The 26816-nt window shown below is 40.0% G+C and overlaps 1 protein-coding gene across 1 annotated transcript in view; it reads left to right on the forward strand.

Annotated features, from left to right (window-relative positions):
- Positions 1-26816, forward strand: part of ddx10 (DEAD (Asp-Glu-Ala-Asp) box polypeptide 10) — a 250565-nt gene that overhangs the window by 113853 nt on the left and 109896 nt on the right. The window contains exon 14 of the mRNA XM_073043661.1: positions 25856-25978. Within this exon, the coding sequence (XP_072899762.1) occupies positions 25856-25978 (123 nt within the window). The remainder of the gene's footprint in view (positions 1-25855; positions 25979-26816) is intronic.

Here is a 26816-nt window from a genome sequence, read left to right on the forward strand (position 1 = left end):
AGGTACAGGAGCATCAGGACTCGCACCACTAGATTCAGGAACAGTTATTACCTCTCAACCATTAGGTTCTTGAACCAAAGGGGATAACTTCGCTCAACTTCACTCGCCCCCATCACTTGAACTGTTCTCACAACTTATGGACTTGATTTCAAGGACACTTTGTCTCATGTTCTCGATATTTATTGCTTATTTGTTTATTATTATTTTTTTCTTTTTGCATTTGCACAATTTGTTGTCCATTGCTTCTATTTATGGTTTTAATGAGTATCCCCACATGAAAATGAATCTCAGGGTTGTATATGGTGGCATATATGCATTTTCATGATATCTGCTTTGAGCTTTGAACTATGTCAAGTCTTGTTGATGGATGCTATTCACCCTTGACTATATAATTGTAATTCCTTCATTTCTGCATTTTGCTATGCAATTATGTGCTGCGTAATTTGGTGGGCTAAAGTGTTGTCATCCACTCTAAAGGCTAGCTTGAATGTGCCACTTTCCTCGAGATATCTACTTCCTAATGTCCCAGCTTGCCATCTAATTCTTGCTATGGAGTGTCAGGTTCCAGGTATTTGAGGTCGTTGCAATCTCTGTCATTATGTTGAGGCTGAGAAAAAATGCACCTGAGTTCATCAGATTGGTTGCAGTTAATTTATTTTAAAAATAAAAATCAGAAATGTATTATAAACCACTGCATTTTAAAATATGAATGGCGGAATGGCAAATGGCATCATTTCTGGAGAGAGGCTGCAAAACACTGGCCTTTTAAGAAGACATAATCATGGAATTTCTGCTTTGCCTTTGTGTGGTATTCATTGTTTAACATGGAAATAGAAACATGGAAAACCTACAGCACAATACAGGCCCTTTGGCCCACAAAGCTGTGCTGAACATGTCCTTACCTTAGAAATTACCTAGGCTTACCCATAACTCTCTATTTTTTCTAAGCTCCATGTACCTATCCAGGAGTATCTTAATAGACCCTATCGTATCAGCCTCCACCACCACCGCCAGCAGCCCATTCCATGCACTCACCAATCTCTGCATAAAAAAAACAATAACAACAACCTACCCCTGACATCTCCTCTGTACCTACTTCTAAGCACCTTCAAACTATGCCCTCTCGTGCTAGCCATTTCAGCCCTGGGGAAAAGGCCTCTGACTATCCACATGATCAATGCCTCTTATCATCTTGTACACCTCTTATCAGGTCACCTCTCATCCTCTGTCACTCCAAGGAGAAAAGGCCAAGTTAACTCAACCTATTCTCATAAGGCATGCTCCCCAGTCCAGGCAACATCCTTGTAAATCTCCTCTGCGCCCTTTCTATGGTTTACACGTCCTTCCTGTGGTGAGGCGACAGAATTGAGCACAGTACTCCAAGTGGGGTCTGACCAGGGTCCTATATAGCTGCAACATTACCTCTTGGCTCTTGAACTCAAACTCACGATTGATGAAGGACAATGCACTGTATGATTTCTTAACCACAGTCTCAACCTGCGCAGCAGCTTTGAGTGTCCTATGGACTTGGACCCCACGATCCCTCTGATCCTCCACACTGCCAAGAGTCTTACCGTTAATGCTATATTTAGTATATTTGACCTACCAAAATGAACCACCTCACACTTAATCTGGGTTGAACTCCATCTGACACTTCTCAGCCCAGTTTTGCATCCTATCAATGTCCTGCTGTAACTTCTGACAGCCCTCCACACTACCCACAGCACCTCCAACCTTTGTGTCATCAGCAAACTTACTAACCCATCCCTCCACTTCCTCATCCAGGTCATTTATAAAAATCACAAAGAGTAAGGGTCCCAGAACAGATCTCTGAGGCACACCACTGGTGACCGACCTCCATGCAGAATATGACCCGTCTACAACCACTCTTTGCTTTCTGTGGGCAAGCCAGTTCTAGATCCACAAAGCAATGTCCCCTTGGATCCCATTCCTCCTTACTTTCTCAATAAGCCTTGCATGGGGTATCTTATCAAATGCCTTGCTGAAATCCATATGCACTACAGCTACTGCTCTTCCTTCATCAATGTGTTTTGTCATATTCTCAAAATCTTGAAGTTATTGTCAGTCTTATGATCCATTGATGATGAGCACTGCTAGTTTCATTATAATTACAACTCCAGAATCTGTGTCATAGTCTTGCATTTTCATTTGTTGTGAAGTTCAACCATCAAAGTTAATTGTGAACTAGAGTTTGAGCAAGTATATTTGGCATGCTTGATTTTGATCTTTTGCCAAGGCGTTTTACAGCTATGTGAAACGATCAATTTAAATTGCTTTCCTTTCTAATGGGGTATACGTGATCTAATAGAGTATGTAAATCCCTTCACCATGACTGAAATTAAGAGCAAATCACATGGATACTTTGACATGTGGCTTTATTCCCAATTGTAAATTTTATAAAAATTCAGAGGTTAATTTACAATTCTGAGATTCTTCTTCAGTTAGCCACAAAACGCAGCAAGAACATTTGCCCTCTCCATGCACAAAAAAAGAACAAAAATGTAACGAGGATTGACCCCCCAAACTCCTCCCCCACACGAAACACAAAAAGAACATTATCCCCTTCTCCATATCCCCTTCTCACTGCACAAAGAAACTAACCAAAAAAGAAAACACAAAAACCTACCCCTAGCCCCCCCCCGCACAAAACGCCACAAGAACCTCAACCCCAAACCCCCTCCCCCACCCAAAAAGGTATGAGAAAGAACGGGTGAAGAGCACAAAATAGAAAAAAAAAACTAAGACTGAAATATTGTCAATCTTACTGCAGAATACATAGTGTTCCTTTATTGGATTGTCTCTCATCAGCTGCTGTGCTTCCTGACCTTTCCCAAATGCATTTAAAAGAAAGCCCGTATGGATGTTCAAAAGTAGTTATGAACTTTTCTCCTCTGAAAATTTAGCTAGTTGGTCATTTTCTGGTCAAGATAGCATTGAGCTGAGGTCTCTATTGAGGTTGTGGTTCAGATTTAGTTGTTGGTTAGGTTTGGAGAGATGATTTTGAGGCAGAGGGGAGTTAGGGGTGAGGTTTGGGACTGGGGAGTTGGGGGAAATTAGAAATTAATTAGCCTCTCTCACCTAGATGGGGTCAGTTGTGCTGTGAGGATTACATTCCTTGACTTCTCTAGTGCCTTTAACACCATCCAGCCCAAGATCTTAAAGCACAAACTAACGGAGATGGGAGTAGACTCTCACATGGTGGATTGTATAGTGGACTACTTGACAGATAGACCTCAGTATGTGCGGTTGGGAGACTGTAGGTCTGACACAGTGGTCAGCAGCACAGGAGCGCCACAGGGAACCGTACTCTCTCCGGTCCTGTTCACCCTGTACACATCTGACTTCCAATATAACTCGGAGTCCTGCCATGTGCAGAAGTTCGCTGATGACACGGCCATAGTGGGGTGTGTCAGGAATGGACAGGAGGAGGAGTATAGGAAACTGATACAGGACTTTGTGATATGGTGCAACTCAAACTACCTGCGTCTCAATGTCACCAAGACCAAGGAGATGGTGGTGGACTTTAGGAGATCTAGGCCTCATATGGAGCCAGTGATCATTAATGGAGAATGTGTGGAGCAGGTTAAGACCTACAAGTATCTGGGAGTACAGTTGGACGAGAAGCTAGACTGGACTGCCAACACAGATGCCTTGTGCAGGAAGGCACAGAGTCGACTGTACTTCCTTAGAAGGTTGGCGTCATTCAATGTCTGCAGTGAGATGCTGAAGATGTTCTATAGGTCAGTTGTTGAGAGCGCCCTCTTCTTTGTGGTGGCGTGTTGGGGAGGAAGCATTAAGAAGAAGGACGCCTCACGTCTTAATAAGCTGATAAGGAAGGCGGGCTCTGTCGTGGGCAAAGTACTGGAGAGTTTAACATCGGTAGCTGAGCGAAGGGCGCTGAGTAGGCTACGGTCAATTATGGAAAACCCTGAACATCCTCTACATAGCACCATCCAGAGACAGAGAAGCAGTTTCAGCGACAGGTTACTGTCGATGCAATGCTCCTCAGACAGGATGAAGAGGTCAATACTCCCCAATGCCATTAGGCTTTACAATTCAACTGCCAGGACTTAAGAACTTTTTTTAAAGCTATTATTAATGCTTTTTGAGTTAGTGATTTAGATGCATATCATATTATTACTGAGTTAAGTATTGTATGTAATGAGTTTTTGCTACAACAAGTGTATGGGACATTGGAAAAAATGTTGAATTTCCCCATGGGGATGAATAAAGTATCTATCTATCTATCTATCTATCTATCTATCTATCTAGTCCTCTGCTCTGCATTCAAAGGGATGCGGGCATGGCACGTCTGTGGTTGGATGCCGGGGATGAGGACTGGTGACACCCCCCCCCCCCCCCCCACACCCCTTGATTAGTGAGTCATTGACTAATTGGATCAAAGTTCTTGTTCCATGTTGGCAGAAGACACACAGGCCCCCTAGGTACGTGAATTGGTGAGACCAGAGTTCAAGTCCTAGTGTTCAGGGTCCTGTCATTGGCAAGTTCAGAGTTCAAGACTGAGGACTCTTATCCTGGAGTCCACAAGTGCGTTGGAGACTGAAGATGGCCTTTCTTGGGACTGGAGGCTGTGTGTGTGCATGGATTGGTAGGAGGGAGGGATGGGGTTTATTTTGTTGCTTCTTGTATTTGGTGTTCTTTTGCCGAGCATTGTTGCATGCTGTGTTGGCCCTGAAATGTGTGGCAGCACTTAAGGGCTGCTCTCATCACATCATTAGTCTGTGTTGGCAGTTGATGCAAACATTGCATTTCACTATATGTTTTGATGCACATGTGCTAAATAAATGAATCTGAATTTTGGTGAGTCAGGAATTAGCAAACTTTATTTAGCAAAGTACAACATGTGGGTCTAGTTGCCAAACTTTAAGCATTTATAATGATAGGGTTATCAATGCAAAGCTTGACCAAACAAAAAACTTTATTTTGTTTTAAAACTTTTGGAAGATCTAAACTTGCAATATCTGTGGAAATTTTGCATGGAAGTTTTCTTTTAGTCACGGAATGCACGAAGCAATTCAGTGGGAGGAGCTTCAAGGTATATTTGGCACCAAGAAAACTGGTTGCACCACATATTGTGCTCATACAACATTAATGTGTGATTTCTGCCAGCAACTGAGAAAAAGAGTATTTAAACAAACTCATAGTAGTTGGTGGTTGCTGTGTTACTTGAGCCACTGATTTGTATTGACTTATTCAGATCCTAAGGCTGCTTCCTATAATTAATTGAACAAATGCTTTGTTGAATGATTCGCTTGGTGTGCTAACCAACATTAACTTCATGATTGGAGTCACTTTTCTTTATTGATCTGTAAAGTTTTGCTTTTTTAAAAAAAGCTAAAACTTAAGAAAAATATGTAGGATATCAAACAAACATGATTTATTTCAGTCAGTACAAACATAACAAAAAGCATCAACATCCCTGAATTATGAATGCACAATTTGTGTACACTTGTACATATGAACTACCTCCCATAGTATTGAATTCAAAAGTCTGATGCAAGTTGGTCCATTTAAAAAAGGCAGAACTAATTTCCTCTCCCCTCTCTCCCCCATCCACCGCTTGAAGACAGAATTGTAGTCTGTAATAGTCTGAAGTAAGTGTCCTTACTGTTCAGATGTTCCTGGGATGAATGTGGAGCCAGGGAAATGGCATCTGCCATAGACCTGTTTGTGTGGTAGATAAATTGTAGTACGTTGAGTTTGTTTAGGACATCTGGAGTTTGATGCTTGCCTGGGCTAACCTGTAGAAGCACTTTATTCAAGATTGTTTAATACCATTTTCCATAAACAAGTGTGAAGGAAGACATAATAATTGTTACTCCAAATTTGATGCAGCACAAAAAAATCAGTAATAAAAAATCAATAAATATAAGTACATAAGGTAGCTTGTATACATTAATTGTATAAAATGACTCTAGGCACATGAATGTCTGTTCGTAAGGTGACTCTGACATCAAATGATAAAGTATTTGTGGTGGGGGTTGTGGAGAGCTGGGTTATTGAGCATTGATCTTCCTTACTTCTTGGGAAATGTAACTTTTTTAGTCTGGTGGTCCTGGTATGGATGTCAGAACAATTGGGAAGTAGTCGATCAGCCACATTATCTTGTTTTTTCTTGGGTATCAGGATGATACTGGTCATCTTAAAGCAGGAGGGAACCATTGCTTAAAAAAGGAAGAAGTTAAAAATGTCTGCAAATGCCTGTCAAATGATCTGCACATGATCTAAGAACGTGGCCAGGGGCATCAACCGGGCTTGGATGTTTTCCGTGTGTTCGCCCTCTGGAAAACTGATCTTGTGTCCACAGTAGTGACTGTAGATTCAGGTACAGTGGAGATGATCAGGGTGGGTGGTGGTATACCTGCTTTCTTCTGTTCAAAATGTGAAGTTATCAGCAAAGTTCACATGAAATCGTTCCCTTTGACCTGTGTTGAATTATTAGCTGTTGAATAGCAATAAAAGTGCTAAACAACCTAGTGGTCTCAGCCAGCTACTCTTCTGGGGTCTTCACATTGTACAATTTTAGGCTTGTGCTACCATTCATAAGATAGAAGTTGGGTTGATTTGGAAATAAATCTGATTTGTTAAATCATTTTGTTAATTTTGTAGACTCTTGTCAGTGTGGAGGATCAGAGGGATCTTGGGGTCCAAGTCCATATTACAATTACAGCATGGAAATAGGCCATCTCGGCCCTTCTAGTCCGTGCCGAACGCTTACTCTCACCTAGTCCCACTGACCCACACTCAGCCCATAACCCTCCATTCCTTTCCTGTCCATATACCTATCCAATTTTACATTAAATGACAATATCGAACCTGCCTCTACCACTTCTACTGGAAGCTCGTTCCACGCAGCTACCACTCTCTGAGTAAAGAAATTCCCCCTCGTGTTACCCTTAAACTTTTGCCCCCTAACTCTCAACTCATGTCCTTTTGTTTGAATCTCCCCTACTCTCAATGGAAAAAGCCTATCCACGTCAACTCTATCTATCCCTCTCATTATTTGAAATACCTCTATCAAGTCCCCCCTCAACCTTCTACGCTCCAAAGAATAAAAACCTAACTTGTTCAATCTTTCCCTGTAACTTAGGTGCTGAAATCCAGGTAACATTCTAGCAAATCTTCTCTGTACTCTCTCTATTTTGTTGACATCTTTCTTATAATTCGGTGACCAGAACTGTACACAATACTCCAAATTCGGCCTTACCAATGCCTTGTACAATTTTAACATTACATCCCAACTCCTATACTCAATGCTCTGATTTATAAAGGCCAACATATCAAAAGCTTTTTTCACCACCCTATCCACATGAGATTCCACCTTCAGGGAACTATGCACCATTATTCCTAGATCACTCTGTTCTACTGCATTCTTCAATGCCCTACCATTTACCATGTATGTCCTATTTGGATTATTCCTACCAAAATGTAGCACATCACACTTATCAGCATTAAACTCCATCTGCCATCGTTCAGCCCACTCTTCTAACTGGCCTAAATCTCTCTGCAAACTTTGAAAACCTACTTCATTATCCACAACCCCACCTACCTTGGTATCATCTGCATACTTACTAATCCAATTTACCACCCCATCATCCAGATCATTACTGTATATGACAAACAACATTGGACCCAGTGCAGATCCCTGAGGCACACCACTAGTCACCGGCCTCCAACCTGATAAACAGTTATCCACCACTAATCTCTGGCATCTCCCATCCAGCCACTGTTGAATCTATTTTACTACTTCAATATTAATACCTAGCGATTGAACCTTCCTAACTAACCTTCCGTGTGGAACCTTGTCAAAGGCCTTACTGAAGTCCATATAGACAACATCCACTGCTTTACCCTCGTCAACTTCCCTGGTAACCTCTTCAAAAAAATTCAATAAGATTTGTCAAACATGACCTTCCACGCACAAATCCATGTTGACTGTTCCTAATCAGACCCTGTCTATCCAGATGATTATATATACCATCTCTAAGAATACTTTCCATTAGTCCATAGGACACTCAAAGCTGCTATGCAGGTTGACTCTGTGGTTAGGAAGGTATACGGTGCATTGGTCTTCATCAATCGTGAGATTGAGTTTAAGAGCTGAGAGGTAATGTTGCAGCTATATAGGACCCTGCTCAGACCCCACTTGGAGTACTGTGCTCAGTTCTGGTTGCCTCACTACAGGAAGGATGTGAAAACCATAGAAAGGGTGCAGAGGAGATTTACAAGGATGTTACCTGGATTGAGGGGCATACCTTATGAGGATAGGTTGAGTGAACTTGGCCTTTTCTACTTGGAGCAACAGAGGATGAGATAGGATCTGATAGAGGTGTATAAGATGATAGGCTTTGATCGTGTGGATAGTTAGAGGCTTTTTCCCAGGGCTGAAATGGCTAGCTCGAGAGGACACAGTTTGAAGGTGCTTGGAAGTAGGTACAGAGGAGATGGCAGGGGTAAGTTTTTTACTCAGTGGTGAGTGTGTGGAATGGGCTGCCAGCGACAGCGGCGGAGGTGGATATGATAGGGTCTTTTAAGAGACTCTTGGATCGGTACATGGAGCTTAGAAAAATAGAGGGTTATGGGTAACCTTAGGTAATTTCTAAAGTAAGGACATGTTTGGCACAGTTTTGTGGGCTGAAGGGCCTGTATTGTGCTGTAGGGTTTCTGTGTTTCTAATAGTTACCAGTGAGCTATGCACATTGATTAAGAATCCCTATTATGCCATGGCAAGCACAGAGACTCTTGATGTTCTGACATGAATTAGTAACCTTTGTGGTCATCTCCATTCACTAATGGAACTGCTAAACTGTGCACTTCTTCAAGTTAATAAAGGAGTTATATTCCTCAAGAGCCCTATGTTATAAGAAAAATTGTACAGCAGAACATATAGTAAATACTGATGGTGAGAAGTGACCTTGGGATCTTGTCAATCTTATCCCTGGCAGTAAACCAGAGATCAAGTCGCTCTAGTAGTCCGATCCAAAATGTAGAGTATTGCTTTCCTCCCACAAGATGCTGCTTGACCAGCTGAGTCCTCAGGCAGACTTTGTTGCTCCAAGATCAAACCATGCTTGTTTGCCAAGTTAAAGCAAATAAGTCATTCATTGGTTGGTTTTTATTGTCAGATGAAAATGCACAGGTACTTGAGATTTGTTTATATTTAAGAAACTCGTTTCCAATGACTAAATTCAAAAAAATTGTTTAATGTTACTGGTTTTTACAGATCTAAGACAGTCTCTACCTGCACTACTCCAGGATGTATTTCAATAAATAAAGTGTGGAAACAACTGATTTGACTTTGATAAGATTTCACATCATTTCCTTGAAATTTAAGATTGATTTCATTAAACTTTACAAATAATTCCGTGAAAAAAGTAATGTCATGCCTAATGTTCTTGAGTTGGTAACTGAGTAAAGCATTTGAATCTTCAAAGAATTTTATTACAGTTTCAAATAGCACATAAAATCACCTCAGGCAGTTTCTTTATGAAAGCTATCTGACTTCTATGTGCAACAGCCAACATTTAAACTGTTCATCATTCTCAATACAAAGCTCTGGAAATAGTCAATCATTGAGAGCATGGGACTTGGTTTTATTTACTGCTGTTGTTACGTACCCCGTAACTGGGTGTCTGACCAGCAGAGAAAGAAGAATCCGTTGGAGTCTGGTGGTACCAAACTAAAGGTGTTTATTAGTAAACTACACAATACAATATCAAAAATGCAAATATACATATAAAACAAGTTAGCAGTAATAAACCTAAAAGTGTAGGAATAATAATAATCAATAATAAACAAGCTCTATCGATGTCTAGGGGTAAATGAATTGTCATAGAAAAGTATAAAGTTCAGTTCATAAATGCTGAGGTGGTTATGGTTGTGTTGAAATCGTTAGAGAGAGAGAGAGAGCGAGATGTAACAGCAACAGCTGCGGCAGGCAAACCTTTTGTGGCTTTCTTAATCTGTCATGTCGTTGTGGCCATTCAGTTATGACCCCTCTGGTCTTCAGCTAGACCGTTCTTCTGTGGTGGACTCGTCACTCTGGCATGAGTGGACACACACACAAGTCCCCACCGGCCCTGCTGTAACACTGTGAGCTTTACTGACCGATCTCCTGGTTCGGTCTCCGAAGCCCCCACCTTTCTGTGGGTTCCCAACACTCAGTCAGTATCCACTGGTGTGTCTGAAGGGTGTCTCTCCAGACTTGTCTTTTATCCCCACTCACGGGGTCTCAGCTATCCATCAACTCTGAATGACCGTGTCCATCAAATCAGGCCACTCCTGCTATCTCCTGAGTAATGTTAACGAGCAAAGTAAAGTCCTTGTAGTGGAAGGTAAATAATCCAGGAAGAGTCAAAATACAGTAAAACAACAGTCTCTCTCCCCCTCTTATATGTAGCAAATGTTCTTGCCTGTGTTTCATCTCTCTCTCTCTCTCTCTCATGAGCAGCATAGCAACAGTAATAGTTCGTAGTTCTCAGGAGGGGGGTTGGGAATGGTTAACTCTGCACCCCATTGTCCATCAGGTCTGTTCATCACTCATAACACTGACAATGGTGTTTAATGTGCAGCTATTCATTTGGGTGTTTTGCAACAAGATGTCTGTGAATTGCACAGTGAATGGTAAATATATCAGGTACAGCTGTTTTCAAGAAAGTAATAAACCCCCCCCCCCCCAACCAGTGGTGTTCTGTCATTGATTGTGCCCCATTTGTTGCACAAGCACGATTATTGGTGAGCAGAATGTCATTCTCTTTGAAAAATTGGTCAACAACCCAAAACATTGTCTCCCCCTTTCTATCTGTTTCTAGTCCCATTTCAAATAACACTTGAACAATGCTTTCATCTTTATGAAGCAAACATAATCAAGAAACAAAGATTTGTCGCCTGGCAAAGTTGACTCATCCAACTGTAGAGCAAGTTCTGTTGTCCTAAGTATGTTGCACAGTGTGTCTTCCACATTCTCAGACATTTCATCTTTTTGTTGTTGAACAGAGTTGTTTCTGAGCGGAATTGCTTTAATTATTTGGTCTGATGTCTTTTGCAAAACTGTGCCCAGAAACTCCCTTACTGATAGCAGAATCAGTTCTTCTCCAATTGTATTTCTTCCAGTTGTATCAGTTCTTCAATGAACAGTGAAATGTATGAAGCAAGAAAATCATCACTGTTTTGTTGTGAAGTGCTGGCAAGCATGTTTTGAAGTATTTTTTGTTGCAAAAAGTTTTCATTAAGTGACTGAAATTGTTTGCTTTATCACAGTGTATTCACTTCAAATATACAAGGAGTTTGGATTGTTTCATTGTCCCATTTGGGGGAATAAAAAAGCTTTTTCCTATACCAGACACATTGGCTGCTGTTGGTTTCTTGGTGCTGGTATAAATGCATATTTCAGATATGATGCTTTACCGATAGTATACCACACTATATGGCCTACACGTTTTGTTTGGGTCTGTTTCTGCTTTTTTTGTTCTGGATTAACTGCCACAGTCAGTCGCCTATTGTTTAAGTCCAACCTTAGCTGTGATCAATAAAGGGGAAAGTTGTGATGCCATCTTAGGTCAAGCAAAACCTGATTCTCTGCCTGAAGGTATATAAAGGGGGGCAATGATATCTCTGGGCCATGGGCTAGAGAAATGTGGTCAAGACCATATGAAAAGGCAGATTCTGAACTCTACCCTGTTGAATGCCATATCCTAATTCACAGGAATTGTGTTACTCTGTGACTAGCGTATGGGAATCATACTACCTAACACCGTACTCTAGTAGTGAATGGCAATAATGCATGGCCAAACCTGGAAATAACATGACTTCTACCGTCGAGATTTCTCATGATATGCTAAAAACAAGTTCCATATTGTTTTTTTTAACAACTATAATGTGCTTTGAGCAAAGTCAAAGAGGATGGTGAATGAGCAAGAGATGAGGTGATTACATGCTTATTATAATCAGCTATGAGGCACTGAGGATCAACTTATAATAAGTAATTCATTTCTTAAATTAAGCCTGTAATTTCACTGCTGCTCCACTTGCTACCAAGCAACCCACTGCCCCCTTTATCTTTTTGCCCCATTAGAAGCTACGACCACCCGCAGGGGAGGGCGTTATCACCCACTTTGGGAACCACTTCTAGTTTCCAGCCCCTCTCTCCTACACAGCCCATAGCCCAATCTATTTTTCTTTCATCCATGTGCCTATCTAAGAGTCTCCTAAATGTCCCTAATGTATCTGCCTCAACTGCCAATCCTGGCACTACGTTCCATGCACTAATAACTTCTTGAGGGGATTGCAGGCCCAAAGCTGCTAAATTCTGCTCATATGTTAACCCCTTCATTCCCGGCATCATCCTTGTGTACCTCCTCTGGATTCTCCAATGACAACACATCTTTCTCTGAGATACGGGGCCAAAACTGTTGACAGTCTTCCAAGTGCAGCCTGACTAGTGTCTTATAAAGGCTCAGCATTATCTCCTTTCTATTCTATTCCCCTTGAAATAAATGCCAACATTGCATTTGCCACCTTTAATTAACACAGACTCAAACTGTAAATTAACTTTCTGGGAGTCTTGCATGAGGACTCTATGCACCTCTGATGTTTGAGACTTCTCCCCATTTACATAATAGTCCACACTATTGTTCCTTTTACCAAAATGCATTCTCATACATTTCCCAACACTGTATTCCATCTGCCTCTTTTTGCCCATTCTTCCAATTTGTCCAAGTCCTGCTGCAATTGCATTGCTTCCTCAGCACCAACTACCCATCCACCTATTTTGTATAATTTGCAAACTTTGTCACAAAACCATCAATTCTACCATCTAAATCATTGACAAATAGTGTGAAAAGCAGCGGTTCCAATACTGACCCCCGAGGAACACTACTAGTCACCGGCAGCCAACCAGAAAATGTCTCCTTTATTTCCATTCACTGTCTCCTGCCTGTCAGCCATTCCTCTATCCATGCCAGTATAAAGGTTTTTTATTCTGTTAAGCAGCCTCATGTGTGGCATCTTATCAAATGCCTTCTGAAAATCCAAGTAAATGACATCCACTGCCTCTCCTTTGTCCACCCTACTTGCTATTTCCTCAAAGAACCCTAACAGGTTTGTCAGGCACGATTTCCCTTCACAGAAACCATGCTGACTTTGACTTATTTTATCATTAGTTTCCAAGTACCTTGAAATCTCATCCTTAATATCAGACTCCATATCTCATCCTTAATAATAGACTCCAACATTTCCCAACTTCTGAGATTAGGCTAACTGGCCTATAATTTCCTTTCTTTTGCCTTCCTCCCTTCTTGAAGAGTGGAGTGATATTTGCAATCTTCTGTATCATGTCAAAATCAAGTGATTCTTGAAACATCATGACCAAAGCATCTGTTATCTGTTCAGCAACCTCTCTTGGGACTCTGGGATATAGTCCATCTGGTCCAGGTGACTTATCCACCATAAGACCTTTGAGTTTGTCTGGCACTTTTTCCTTTGTAATAGCAGTGGCAGTCACTCCTGCTCCCTGACACTCACGTTCGACTGGCACACTGCTAGTGTCTTTCACAGTGAAGACAGATGCAAAGTACTCATTAAGTTTCATCTGTGATTTCTTTGTCCCCAATTACTACCTCACCAGCATGATTTTCCAGTGGTCCAAATCAGCTTTCATCTCCCTTTTACTCTTTATACAACTGAAAAACTTCTGGTATCTTTTATATTATTGGCTAGTCTGCCCTTGTATTTCATCTTTTCCCTTCTTATAGCTGTTATTGCAAAGAAGGCACGAGGCACAACAGCACCTCTATTTCCTTAGACATCTGTGCAGATTCAGCATGTCATCTAAAACTTTAAAACTAAAACTTTAGAACTGATGTTCTCTATATTTATTGCTTATTTATGTATGTTATATATTTATTTCTTTGTGTTTGCACAGCATGTTTATTTTTTGTACATTGGTTATTTGTTTTTGTAGTTTTTCATCTTATTGTGTTCCTTTGTGTCTACTGTGAATGCCCACAAGAAAATGAATTTCAGAGTGGTATATGGTGACACGTATCTGCTTTGACAATTTACTTTGAATTTTGAATTGATCTTTGACCTTGGTTTTCCTATTTCTGATTATGTATTTCAAACAGATTTAATGAATTTCGTGATTTGTATTAACATGAAAATGGAGAATGAATTTTATTGTACATATTGTTGCACAACAACAGACTATTTAAATGTGTAATTTACTGGCAAATGTCCAGTGTTTTGCCACTTGAGATCTGACGAACATTGATGAAAACTAAATGATTGTCCGTTAATAATATGTTGCCACTTCAATTTGTACTTCCTGTAGTTCTCATTTAAATTGAAGTGCACAGCCCATGTTATTTGTAAATGATATATCTAGGCTTCCAGTGCTAGAATGAATAAAACCAACAGTGTCTTGAAAAAAAGCTGTAAATTTTCCATTGCAGCTGTGCTGTTATTTTCAATTTTTTATTGTAAAATTCAAAGGTTAACTATCATAACACAATTCTGTCATTTGAACTTGCATACAATCATCAGTGCTTCAAGAATGTAAAATCCAAATAATTATTAAAAGAGTTAAAGATGTTCTAGAATTCTTCTGATCCGGTTTACAAATTATTGGAAAAAATAAAGAACTTTACAGCATATTTTACATAAACCAGGCAGAGACCATTAATCAAATTAATTGTGCTGTGAATGAAAATGATTGCATGGTATAATTCTCATGACTTCTTGTGGCTTAAAATTACTATCCGTATTTGCATTTCCACTTTACATTTTTTCATAAATGTTTACATCGTTGTTCTTATTTTACAATTTTTAATTATTAATATTTCTCAAATAAGATGTTTGCTATTTAGTTCAATTTAATTTTACCCCATACATCAGAAATGGGAGCATAGGTTGGCAATCATCTCTTTATGCCTGTTTGATATTTACGGCTGATATTTTGCTTGAATTCCAATTTCCAACATAATCTCTGTATCCCACAATTATTCTGATATGTACTGTGTTGATATCTGTTTTCAATACAGCCAGAGACTAAGCTTCTACTATTCTCTGTGTTAGAGAATACTGACACTTCATCACCCGTAGATCAGTCAGGGGTACCATCCTCCAATAACTTCCCTGTCAAATTAACACTACTAGTGTCATTTTACACTACTTTTTTCTTGGAGCAAATTCTTTTAAATTCTAAAAGATCGAGACCTGTATTTAGGAGTGGATCTCTCCTGTAATGTCAGACGTGCTGTCCCAGGAACTACTTTGGTGACTCTTTGCTTCATTCTCTTTATAGCAAGTTTCTCCTTCTTTTCAGGGAGGTGACCAGAATTATACACACCACTCCAAGTGGTCTAATGAAGGAAAGATTTCACCTTTAATTTATATTAAAAGGATGACTTTTTATTTTTAAAAGAATGCTGGAACATGAAAAAAATGATGTTGAACTATTTTAAGATGACTTGAATTCAGATGTACTGACAAATTCAGATTTATTTATCACTGTACATTGAAACATGGAGTGAAATGCAGCGTTTGTACTAGCAACCAAGGCTGTGCTGAGGCAGGCCGCAAGACAATATAACATGCCACAATCTGCACATTACTGCTCTCCATGGATGTAAATTTCAAAGATCTGAACTGAATTGCTGTTTCCATTTCTAATGATTCCATATTAGGAGGAATATTAATATAATTATAAGCCAGATAAAACAAGAAAGAGATATTCTTCTCTCTTAGCTTTGCTGTTTTCATAATTTATACATTTATCGTACAGTTGTATCTCCAAAGCTATCATGTTTCATTTTTTAAAAACTAATTGACTGGGATATGTAAGGAAATCAGTATACCTCCAGTTGATTTTGAACTAGCTTTTGCATTCAATGTTCGGGCTGAAGAAGAACTGTGTTTGAAATGAAATTTACATGCAGAAAAATGTGATTAATCCAATAACACCAGGTAACAGATGTGATGGGGCAATTGGCTGCCTCCTTTTCTGTACAGTGTTTGATTTAATAATTAATATCCTTCTCAGTTTTCTTTAAATTGTAACAAACATCTTCCATAAGGCTATAACTTCCATTTGCTATTAAAGATTTGCTGCCGTTAGACTGAGGAATCTTCATGCTGGATAAGATGATTTCCAATGTGTATGGATGATAAACAGAAGTACAAGACTAGTGATGCAGATATGAAGCAGATTAATGTTGCTGACTGAAATATATTAACTAGTTCAGTATGTGTTACGTTTGGTCTCAGTTGCACCATTATTTTGTCATCAGACCAACAGAACCTTAGCTTTCCTTTATTAATGTAAAGGCTTGGCACAATTCTTTGGACACCTATAACAAGTAGTTTATTATGAGTTATTGATATCTAGTGTTGATTTACAGCAGTGAATTTCAAGGTGTAGATGATTTATTGTGAAACCCGGCACAGACTATATAGTGTGCCTATTTTGCTGTAAGCAAAGTACCCTTGCATTTTCTTATATACTCTTTTCAGCAACAGACAGAACAGTTCTATTTCCACTACTTTACCATATTTGCTTATGTTAATTTCTATAAGCATGATGCCTAATATGTAAATCTTAAAAATTCTTATATGGAATGTATTGTCTAAAATTGTATTAATATTATTTCTAGTTTATAATGTTGCTGAATCAGTAAGCTGCTCTGAAAAAAATTCAAATAAATAATAAATTAGTCTGAATAAATTAAAATATGTAAATAAGGATATTTGAGCTTCATAAAAGTGTAAAAGTTGCAAGTTCTGTACATGTAGCTCTTAATAATATCATCTTTATTTTGTTCTCATTTCGTGTTCAGCTTGTGCTCTAAAGGGCATTTTAACGTCAGACTTCTCTAAATTTTCACGCTATAAATTACTGAAATTAATTACTGAAATGTTGGCTCTTTCAAAAAGTATTTTTAAAGATGAAGCACTAGAATCACAAGTTCAATTTTGAAAATAATGCCAAATGTTCAAGGGGAGTAGAAACACTTCATTAGTCACATCAGGTGGTCAAATAACTCAAAATGAATTTCTGAAGTCATAAGCTTCAATTCACACATAACAATGATTCAGCTTTCTTCATTAGAAAATGGTTTCACTTACTGCATTTGTGAAGTATGTGTGTTCACAATTTGGTTCTCTTGAAATAAATTATCCTTAAAATACTTATAATAAGCTGAAAATTAGGATGGGATTTTTTCTATCCAGCAGTTTTACTAGGGCAGAACATTTATGAAACATTAGGCTTTTTAAATGAAGTGCTCGTCTGTCTTTATGTTCATCGGACATCCTTGTTTATCTGCCTATGGCAAACCCTACGCATATACTATCAGAATCAGATTTAATATCACCAACATATGTCATGATATCTGTTAACTTTACAGTAGCAGCACAATGGAATACATGATTAATAAATATAGAGAAAAACTGAGTTGCATGAAGTATATACAGTATATATGTCTACTATATAGTTAAAATAACTGGTACAAAATAACATATAAAAAATAGTAAGGTAGAGTTCATGGGTTCAATATCCATTTAGAAATCAGATGGCAGAGGGGAAGAAGCTGTTCCTGAATCATTGAGTGTGTGCCTTCAGGCTTCTGTACCTCCTTCCCAATTGTAACACTGTGAAGAGGGCACGTCCTGGGTGGTGGGAATCCTTAATGATGGATGCAGCCTTCTGAAGGCACTGTTCCTCGAAGTTGTCTTGGAAACTGTGGAGGCTGGTACCTATGATGAGCTGACTAATTTTCCAATTTTCTGCAACTTCTTTCAGTTTTGTGCAGTGAGGGCCCCATACCAGAGAGTGATGCAGCCAGTCAGAATGCTCTCCATGCAGAAGTTTTCGAGTGTTTTAGTTGACAAACTGAATCTCCTTAAACTACGAATGAAATGTAGTCACTGTCTTGCCCTCATGCAGCACAGAAATGGACTTATTGCCCCACCATGTCATGTTACCCAACTATCAATCTGTACCAATCCCATTCATTTACTCTCATCTCTCTTTTTATGTTTTCATGAAGGGGAGCATTAACATTTTTTTGGCTTTCTACCAGTGTGTGGCTTGCTAAGTGTTTCCAGCATTTTCTGTTTTTTTTGGTCAGTTTTCCAGCATTTGCAGGCTGTTAGATTTCCATTTCCCCTATGACTTTATAAAGAAAAGAATGCCATTTATGAAACAGTTGCATTGAATATTGTCCTGAGAAACTCTTGCACTAATACCTGGGGGCTCAAGCAGTCACAACTGAGTTATGAGTTTGACTATTTAAATATTCAAATGAATATACAACATATCTTAAATCGAGGTAGCAGGAGAATGTGGCACAATGTAAGCCCATACCCACATTACTGATTTAAATATGAAATGCTTATTTAAAAAGAAGCATTTTACTGATTGTTATGTGCATTGTGAGAGTTTATGAACTAAAGCCATCAGTATATTAAAATATATTTTGAATAACTGGTTCTAGAAAAAGTTTCCATTATTTTTTTCTTTTTCTTCTGTTAACAAGCTGTTTTGGGTTTTTCAATGACTTAAATTATACACTGAGAGTAACAGGATGCCAGTGTTCCTTCTTATAAACAGCAGTTTCCATAACCTATAAGTGCTCACTTCAATCCAGGATCCAAGAAAATGTTTAATTTCTTCTTCACAAACTCCCACTGTACAGGTATTTCACTAAAAAGACATGGCAAAATAGGACAGAAAATGCGCTAGTTCCCAATTATTTATCCATTAACCGTGATAGAAAAGGGTAATGTTGGTAAATTCAGATTTAAGTTTGAAAGAGTCCAGAGAAAATTTACGAGGATGTTGCTGGAACTGGAAGACCTGAGTTATATGGACAGTTTGAATAGATTAGGACTTTGTTCCTTGGCACATAGAAGACCGAGAGGAGATTTGATCAAGTGTACAAAATTGAGTGATATAGTTAGGTTAAATGCAAGCAGGCTTTTTCCACTGAGGTTGGGTGGGACTACAACCAGAGGTCATGGGTTAAGGGTGAAAGGTCTTTACTCTGAGGGTGGTGAGAGTGTGGAATGAGCTGCCAGTGCAGGTGATGGATGTGAGCTCAATTTCAAAGTGTAAGAGAAGTTTTGAAAGGTATATGGTTAGCAGGGGTATGAATGGTTATGGCCCAAGTGCATGTTGTTGGATCTAGGCAGTTTAAATGGTTTGACACAGACTAGATGGGCTGAAGGGCTTGTTTCTGTGCTGTACTTTTCTTTGACTAAGTGTAGTTTTAAAAGGGCATAAATCTTCACAACATATCCAATCATGTATTTAATTTCTTAAGTATGGAGTCTTAACTCCTTTTATTATTGAAGTTATTTTCAATTTATTTTGTTTGTTTCTCTCACCATTTTCTTACTACATACTCAATTGCCCATCTGACATGCTGCTCTTCATTATCACTTTGTCTACATGTATTGCCACTTTTGAGAAACTATGTACAGTACTTGTACCTCAAGGTCTCTCGATTCTACAGCACTCTCCAGGGCCCTGTTATTTACTCTGCAAATCCTGTACTGCTTTAATTTTACCAAAATGTAGCATTTCACACTTGGTTGAGTTAAGTTCTATCTGCTGTTCTTTTGCCTAATTTTCCAGTTGATCTAGATCATGTTAAAACATTCTTCACTTTGATGTAGAGGCATTGTTTAAGCTCTGTCTCTTGGGGGGTGGGGGAGACTGGCTCTGCCACATAGCAGGGTGCATATAATACTTAATTATAAATATTTACACAGATCAACTGATGGTCATGCCTTTCCCAACTTAGTTTGCAAGCACTGAAGAGAGCCAGGGTCTCCAGCTACCCCCCACACCCCCATTGTCTGTCCCTTCTACACACTGTGCACGTGCAGCTTCTGATAGATAATTCCAGCCAAGAAGCAGCGGCTTGTTTATGCTGAGACGTACCCTGAACAGCCAAACCAAAAACAGTCCAATGGGATGCTCAACAAACGTAAAACATTCATGTGTTAATAGACTTTATTATTATTATTATTATTCCATGTATGTGTTTGTATTTAAAGCTATTGCAGTGCTGCCCAAGGCCAGTGACTGAGCCCTCTGTCACATCACCACTCTGCTCTCCAGGATTGCCACTGTTCGGCAATCTGGGCAGATAGCCAGCCGTAACGTTCTGTCTTCCTGCTTTGTGGTGAATATTGAATTGGAAGGAGTGCAGAGTGCTCTGGCACTTGGTCTTTCATCGTCTGGATTCATGTAAATGCCTGGTGGTCAATGTCCTGGTCAAACTCTTGCTTGAGTATTGTATCGGAGGCTGTCGTGCCCACTTGATGGCAAGGCACTCCTTTTCTATGGTGAGTATCTCACCTCCCTGGATAGAAGTTTGTGGCTGAGATAGAGGATTGGCCATTCTTCTCCTGCCTCTCCTTGTGCCAACACAGCTTCAATACCTGAAGCCAAGGCATCCACCTGCACCAGGAAACACTAGTTAAAATCTGGGCTTTGCAGATTGAGAGATAGGCAGTGGTGGTCCTTGAGGGTGAAGAAAGCCTTTTCACAGTCCTTGGCCCATTCCACTGGATTTTTCACAGACTTGGTGGTCAGATTTGTCATGAGTACTGCAATGGTGGCAAACTGGGGAATGAACTGCATTTACCACCCAACGAGCCCCAAGAAAGATTGTACCTGCTTTTTTTTGTACATGGCCTTTGACTGATTCGTATGGCCTCTAACTTATCACCTTATGGCTGTACTTCCCCCAGCTGGTAGCGTGGGTAGAGAGTCTCTTACTTTGCCCAGTCATACTTTTGTAGATTTAGCCTGACCGTGAATGTGTTTCAGGATCTGGCGCAGATGCTGGAGATGGTCACTCCAGTTGTCGCTGTAGATGCCCTGCAGAGCCTGGTCCATCAATCTGTAAAATGTTGCAGGTGCTCCACGTCACCCAAAAGACATGACTGTGAACTGGTACGGGCCTATTGCTGTCCTCAATGCTGTGTACTCCCAGGCCTTGGGCTTCCAGGGGAACTTTACAGTTGTCATTGCAGTAATCCAATGTTATAATGTACCTGGCTCTTCCAGTTCTTTCCAACGTTATCAATTAGAGGCATAGGGTAGACATCAAACTGGGAGGCTTCTTTGAGCTTCCTGGAATCCAGGCTGATCGTAGGGAGTTACCCTTTTTGGGAATAATAGCAATTGGGCTGTTCCATTCACTTTTAGAAGGTTCGATTACCACCATTTCCCTCATAGTTGTAATCTCCCTCTTTAGTGGCTCTAACGGTCTTTCAAGTATGGTCTCTGGCGGGTTGGAGTGGCATCTTTCAAATGGATGGCATGTGGTAATACCTGGGTTTTTCCAGCCCTTTGCCAAAATAGGGCTGGATACTCCTGGGTCACCCTTTGCAGCTCAGCAATTTGGCCTTCCTTCGCGAGATCTAAATTCAAGTGTTGCCACGTCACACCCCTCTTCTTCATCTTCCTCCACCTTCCGAACCACCAGTGCCATCTCTGTAGTGGTTGCCTCTCTCTCTTATCATTCTTTGATGGTAGGTTTGCTTGTCCCTCCCCTTGTCTGGATGATGGAATTCATAAGAGACAGGGCCCATCTTACAGAGGATGGTGTAGGGTCCCTGCCGCTTAGCCAGGAATTTGTTGGAGTTGGACGGTTGGGGCAGCAAGACCTTCTGAACAGGCAGGTACTCCCTATGGCAGGGTAATGTTCAGACCACCTCCTGCTTTTGTTAGGCTTTCTGGAGGTGTTTTTGGGCTTCCCCCTGTACTGTTCTTGGTGTTCTTGCATCAGTGCTACATACTGCACAATCCCTTTGTCTGAGGGCATTGAAGTTGGTGCCTCCCAGCTCCTCTTCATACCACCCACACAACAGTTCAAGACGTGAAAATCCTGTTGATGTTTAAGGCACTCCCAGTAGGCATATAGTAAGAACGGCAGCCATTTGTCTCAGACCTTACCAGTATCTGCTACAAACTTTCTCACTGTATTGTGGGTTTGGTCAAAGCATTCATCAAGTCTTTCAGAATCAGAATCAAGTTTAGTATCACCAGCATGTGACGTGAAATTTGTTAACTTAGCAAGAGCGGTTCAATGCAATACATAATCTAGCAGAGAGAGAAAGAAATAATAAATAAAAGATAATAAATACATAAGTAAATCAATTACATATATTGAATAGATTTTTTAAAAATGTGCAAAAACAGAAATACTGAATATTAAAAAAGTGAGGTAGTGTCCAAAGCTTCAATTTCCATTTAGGAATGGGATGGCAGAGGGAAAGAAGCTGTTCCTGAGTCGCTGAGTGTGTGCCTTCAGGCTTCTGTACCTCCTACCTGATAGTAACAGTGAGAAAAGGGCATGCCCTGGGTGCTGGAGGTCCTTAATAATGGATGCTGCCTTTCTGAGTCACCGCTGCCTAAAGATTTCCTGGGTACAGTCTGTGGATATACCACTCCTTCCTCAACTTTGTTCACAGTCACCTACCACAATTAGGGTCTACCTCCAGCCACACCTGGGGATAAACTGAGGCCCATTTTTAGCTTTCCCCACCACCGGCCCAGAAGGAGCGCTTCGGTTTTGGCGAGACGTACCCGTGACCATCAAACCACAAACTAATGAACAGGCAAGCAATCTAGTGGAGCGTTCACCAAACAATTAATGTATTAATAGACTTCACTGTTATTCCCGTATGTGTTTGTGTATTGCTTTGTGGTTGTAAAATTATTGCAGTGTTGCCCAAGGCCAGTGACAGTGACACTGTCATCAATCAAGTTGTTCAACTTATTTTCCTAGTTCTGAAGTAGGGTCTTCAGCTTTTACTTCCTCTCCACATATATGTGCCTGATCTGCCCAATGTTTCCAGCATTTGTTTTTATTTAGATTTCCAGCATCTCCGGGGTTTTTAATTTTTATTTATGTGTTTTGTGTTTGGATTTATGAGCTCCTCTTGTCAAAGCAGTTACCTTCAGGAGGTGAAGGTCAGCCAAACTGGAGATTTACGATTATGTTGGTAGAAGAGAAAGATACTCTGACTATACACCTATAGCTCAGTGTAAGATTTCAGATTCAGAATAAGTGTTCAGAATCCAGGTATTAATTTCAGTGGAAAAATTACAGGCTATAAAACTAATGTTGAGTATTTATTATGACATCCATAGCTTGTTCATACTTGAGTAGAGGTCCATCGTTCAGGACATTTTCAGGAGTTAGAGACATCTAGTAAGATACAATTACATAGCTGTACGGACTGCAGTCACCTTGTGTGCTGCGTTTTGAAGCCAAGCTGTCATACTTGCAACTTGAGTGTTCTAATTTTGAAGCGATTTGTATTCCTCCCCTCTGTCCCTGGATTCTGTATAATTCACAAGGTAGAGAAGGTTAAATCAATAGTTTTCTCCTAGTGTGCTTATTACTAATTGTTGGAGTCAGGTACCTGAGTGACCGTCAGGGGAGGGAAAGGGAATAGACAGCTGTTCCACTCAACAATAAGTATGCCGCTTTGAATACTGTTGGGGTGACAACCGACAAGGGAGAAGCCGCACCAACCAGGCCTCTGTTGCTGAATTTTGCTCTGTGGCTCAGAAGACGGGAGAGAAGAGGAGTGCAGTAGTGTAGACTGATTCCATAGCTGGAGGAGCAGATGTGAGATTCTGTGGATGTGAAAGAAGCACCCAAATGGTATGTTGCCTCACAAGTGCCAGGGTCAGGGATGTCAGGTCCATAGAATTCTAGAGGAGGAGGGTGAGCAGCCAGAGGTCGTGGTACATATTGGTACCAATGACATGGGTAGGAAAGGGAGGAGGCCCTGAATAGAGAATATAGGGAGTTAGGTAGAAAACTGAACAGGAAGACCTGCAGGGTAGTGATCTCTGTATTGCTCCCTGTGCTGAGTGCTAGTGAGGGTGAAAATAGGATGATCTGGCAGATGAATGTGTGGCCAAGAAACTGGTGTCGGGCTAAGTTTGCCCAAGTTTACGGACATACAAAGATAGGATTCTGCATTAGGACTTGGACAGATTGGGAGAATGGGCAAAGAAATGGAAGATAGAATAGAGTGTAGGGGAGTGTATGGTCATGCACTTTGGTAGAAGGATTAAAGACATAGATTATTTTCTAAATAGGGAGAAAATACAAAAAATAGTGATGCAAATTGACTTAAGTCCTGTAACAGGATTCCCTAAAGCTTAACTTGCTGGTTGAGTCGGTGTAAGGAAGACCAACACAATGTTAGCATTCATTTCAAGAGGGCTAGAATATAGGAGCAAGGATGTGATGTTGAAGCTTTATAAAGCATTAGTCACACTGTACTTGGAGTGTTGTGAGCTGTTTTGGGTGCCTTATCTAAGAAAAGATGTGCTGACATTGGAGAGGGTCCAGAGGAGGTTCACAAGAATGATTTTAGGAGTGAAAGAGTTAATGTATAAGGAGCATTTGATGGCTTTGTGTCTTTATTCACTGGAGTATAGACGAATGAGTGGGAATCTCATTAAAACCTATTGGTATTGAAATGTCTAGATGGAGTGTATATGGAGAGGATGCTTCCGCTAGTGGGTGAGTCCAGGATCAGAGGACACAGCCTCAGAATAATACGTCCATATAGAACAGGTGAGGAGGAATTTCATTAGCCAGAGGGTGGTGAATTTGTGGAATTCATTGGCACAGATGGCTGTGGGGACCAAGCTATTGATATATTTAGTGGAGATTGATACGTTCTTGATTAGTTAGGGTGTCAAAGGTTATGGGGAGAAGGCAGGTGAATGGGATTGAGAGAGATAATAAATCAGCTATAATGGAATTGTGGAGCAGCCTCGATGGGCCAAATGGCCTAATTCTGCTCCTATGACTTTTGGTCTTTTACATTGGAAGCTCCGTATCAGATGGTGATACAACCAGTCAGAATGCTTTCCACTGTACATTTGTAGAAATTTGCTGGAGTCTTGGAGATGTGCCAATTCTCCACAAACTCTTATTGACATACAGCTGTTAGCCTGCCTTCTCCATGGTTGTGTCAATGTGCTGGGCCCAGGATAGATCCTCCAACATGTTGCTGCCCAGGAATTTGAAGCTGTTCACTCTTTCCACCACTGACCCTCAATGTTCTCCCAATTTCCCCTTCCTGAAGTTCACAATCAATTTTTTGATTTTGTGGACAGTGAGTGCAGGAATGTTGTGACAACAGCTGATGTCTTTAGCTCATTGGATGTGATTAAGTCTGCTTTAATTTTCCCTGTTAAGGTAGTCTGTTCTGATTTCTAGACTGGTTTCAGCTTTTTTTGCTTGGAGCAGTGTTCTCTTTACTGAGTAAGCTTGGACTTTGGGAACTATTTAGGTCAAGATTCACAGCAAGATGGTTTTGTAATTCTATTGACAATCATTCATTTGAAGACAGCAACACACGAAAAGTAGTTGCATTTCTCTGCCATTGATTTCATAGTTTTTCTGATGTATTGGTCTCAAGGTATGAAGGTGAAAAATGACAAAAAGGTATTTTCTCTGACAGATTTTCTTTTCTGCTAAATCTTTAATGGTGTTTTGAATTTTGCTATTCTCTTGTTGTACTACTTATATGGAACATTGGTTCCAAGGTATTTTTGTATAAACCAAAATTTCAAGTAGCAGTGATTATTACAGGCAAACTGACCACTGCCTCAGGATAATCTGCATACGCTTTTTAATGATTTTTATTGATTTTAACACAAGCGATCTAGCTGTTTAATGTAATTTAGTAAAGCAACTGATTGTCATTAGCCAGTCAAAGTGGGGTTGTTCTGAACTAAGATACTTATTACCTTTTTAATTCATAGGTACCTCAGAAAGAAAAATTAAAGAAAACAACAGCAAAGAAAACAAAAGTCAAAGAAGCAAAGAAAGTTTTGAAGAAGAAATTTAAAGTGAATACAAAAATAATTTTTGATGAAGAAGGAGAGGTGAGTTTCAGATAAATAATAAAAATGCTGAAGTACTATAGTTCACCCCTGCCGTCCAGTAAAATCACGGCTAATACTTCATCTCTTTCCTGCACTAATCTTACATCCTTTGATTTCTTTAATATCCAGAAATCTTTCAGTTTGCCTTGAATATACTTTGCAATTTGAGTTCCAAGCAGTGAAGTAGCAGTGAAATTAAATAGTGAAATTTCAAAAAGTTACTACTTGAATGAAAGACAAAATTTAATCTTGTCTGTTCTGAATGGTCAACCCATCATTTAGATTTTGTCTCCTAGTTCTTGACTTGCCAACGAAGGGAAACACCAAATGTATCTAATTTGCCACGCCCTGTTAAAATTTTGAATGCTTTAATGGTATCATCTCTCTTAACAAGGTCCTGATTGTGTGATATTCATAGTGCTGCGTGACATGAAGGTGCTTGTTTTGTGGCAGCAGTACAGTGCAAAGACAGTAAAAATTACTATAGCTTACAATATAAAAGTGCAAAAGAAGGAATATCAAAAGTAGCATTCTTGAGTTCGTGGATCATTCCGAAATCTAGTGGCAGAGGTTAAGAAGGTGTTCCTAACATTGTGTGGCTCCTCCCCGATGGTAGTAATGAGAAGGCGGCATGAACCAGATAGTGGAGGTCCTCACAATTGGATCTGAGGCACGATAGCAAACTGAATCCAAAACTTAAGCATGAGAAAGTCTGCAGATGCTGGAAATCCAAAGCAATACCAATAAAATGCTCGAGGAACTCGGTAGATAAGGCAGCATCTGTGGAAGTGAATGAACAGTCAACATTTTGGGTTGAGACCCTTCTACAAGACTGGAA

This window comes from Hemitrygon akajei, chromosome 4, assembly GCF_048418815.1.
Source record: "Hemitrygon akajei chromosome 4, sHemAka1.3, whole genome shotgun sequence".
Lineage (NCBI taxonomy): Eukaryota > Metazoa > Chordata > Chondrichthyes > Myliobatiformes > Dasyatidae > Hemitrygon > Hemitrygon akajei.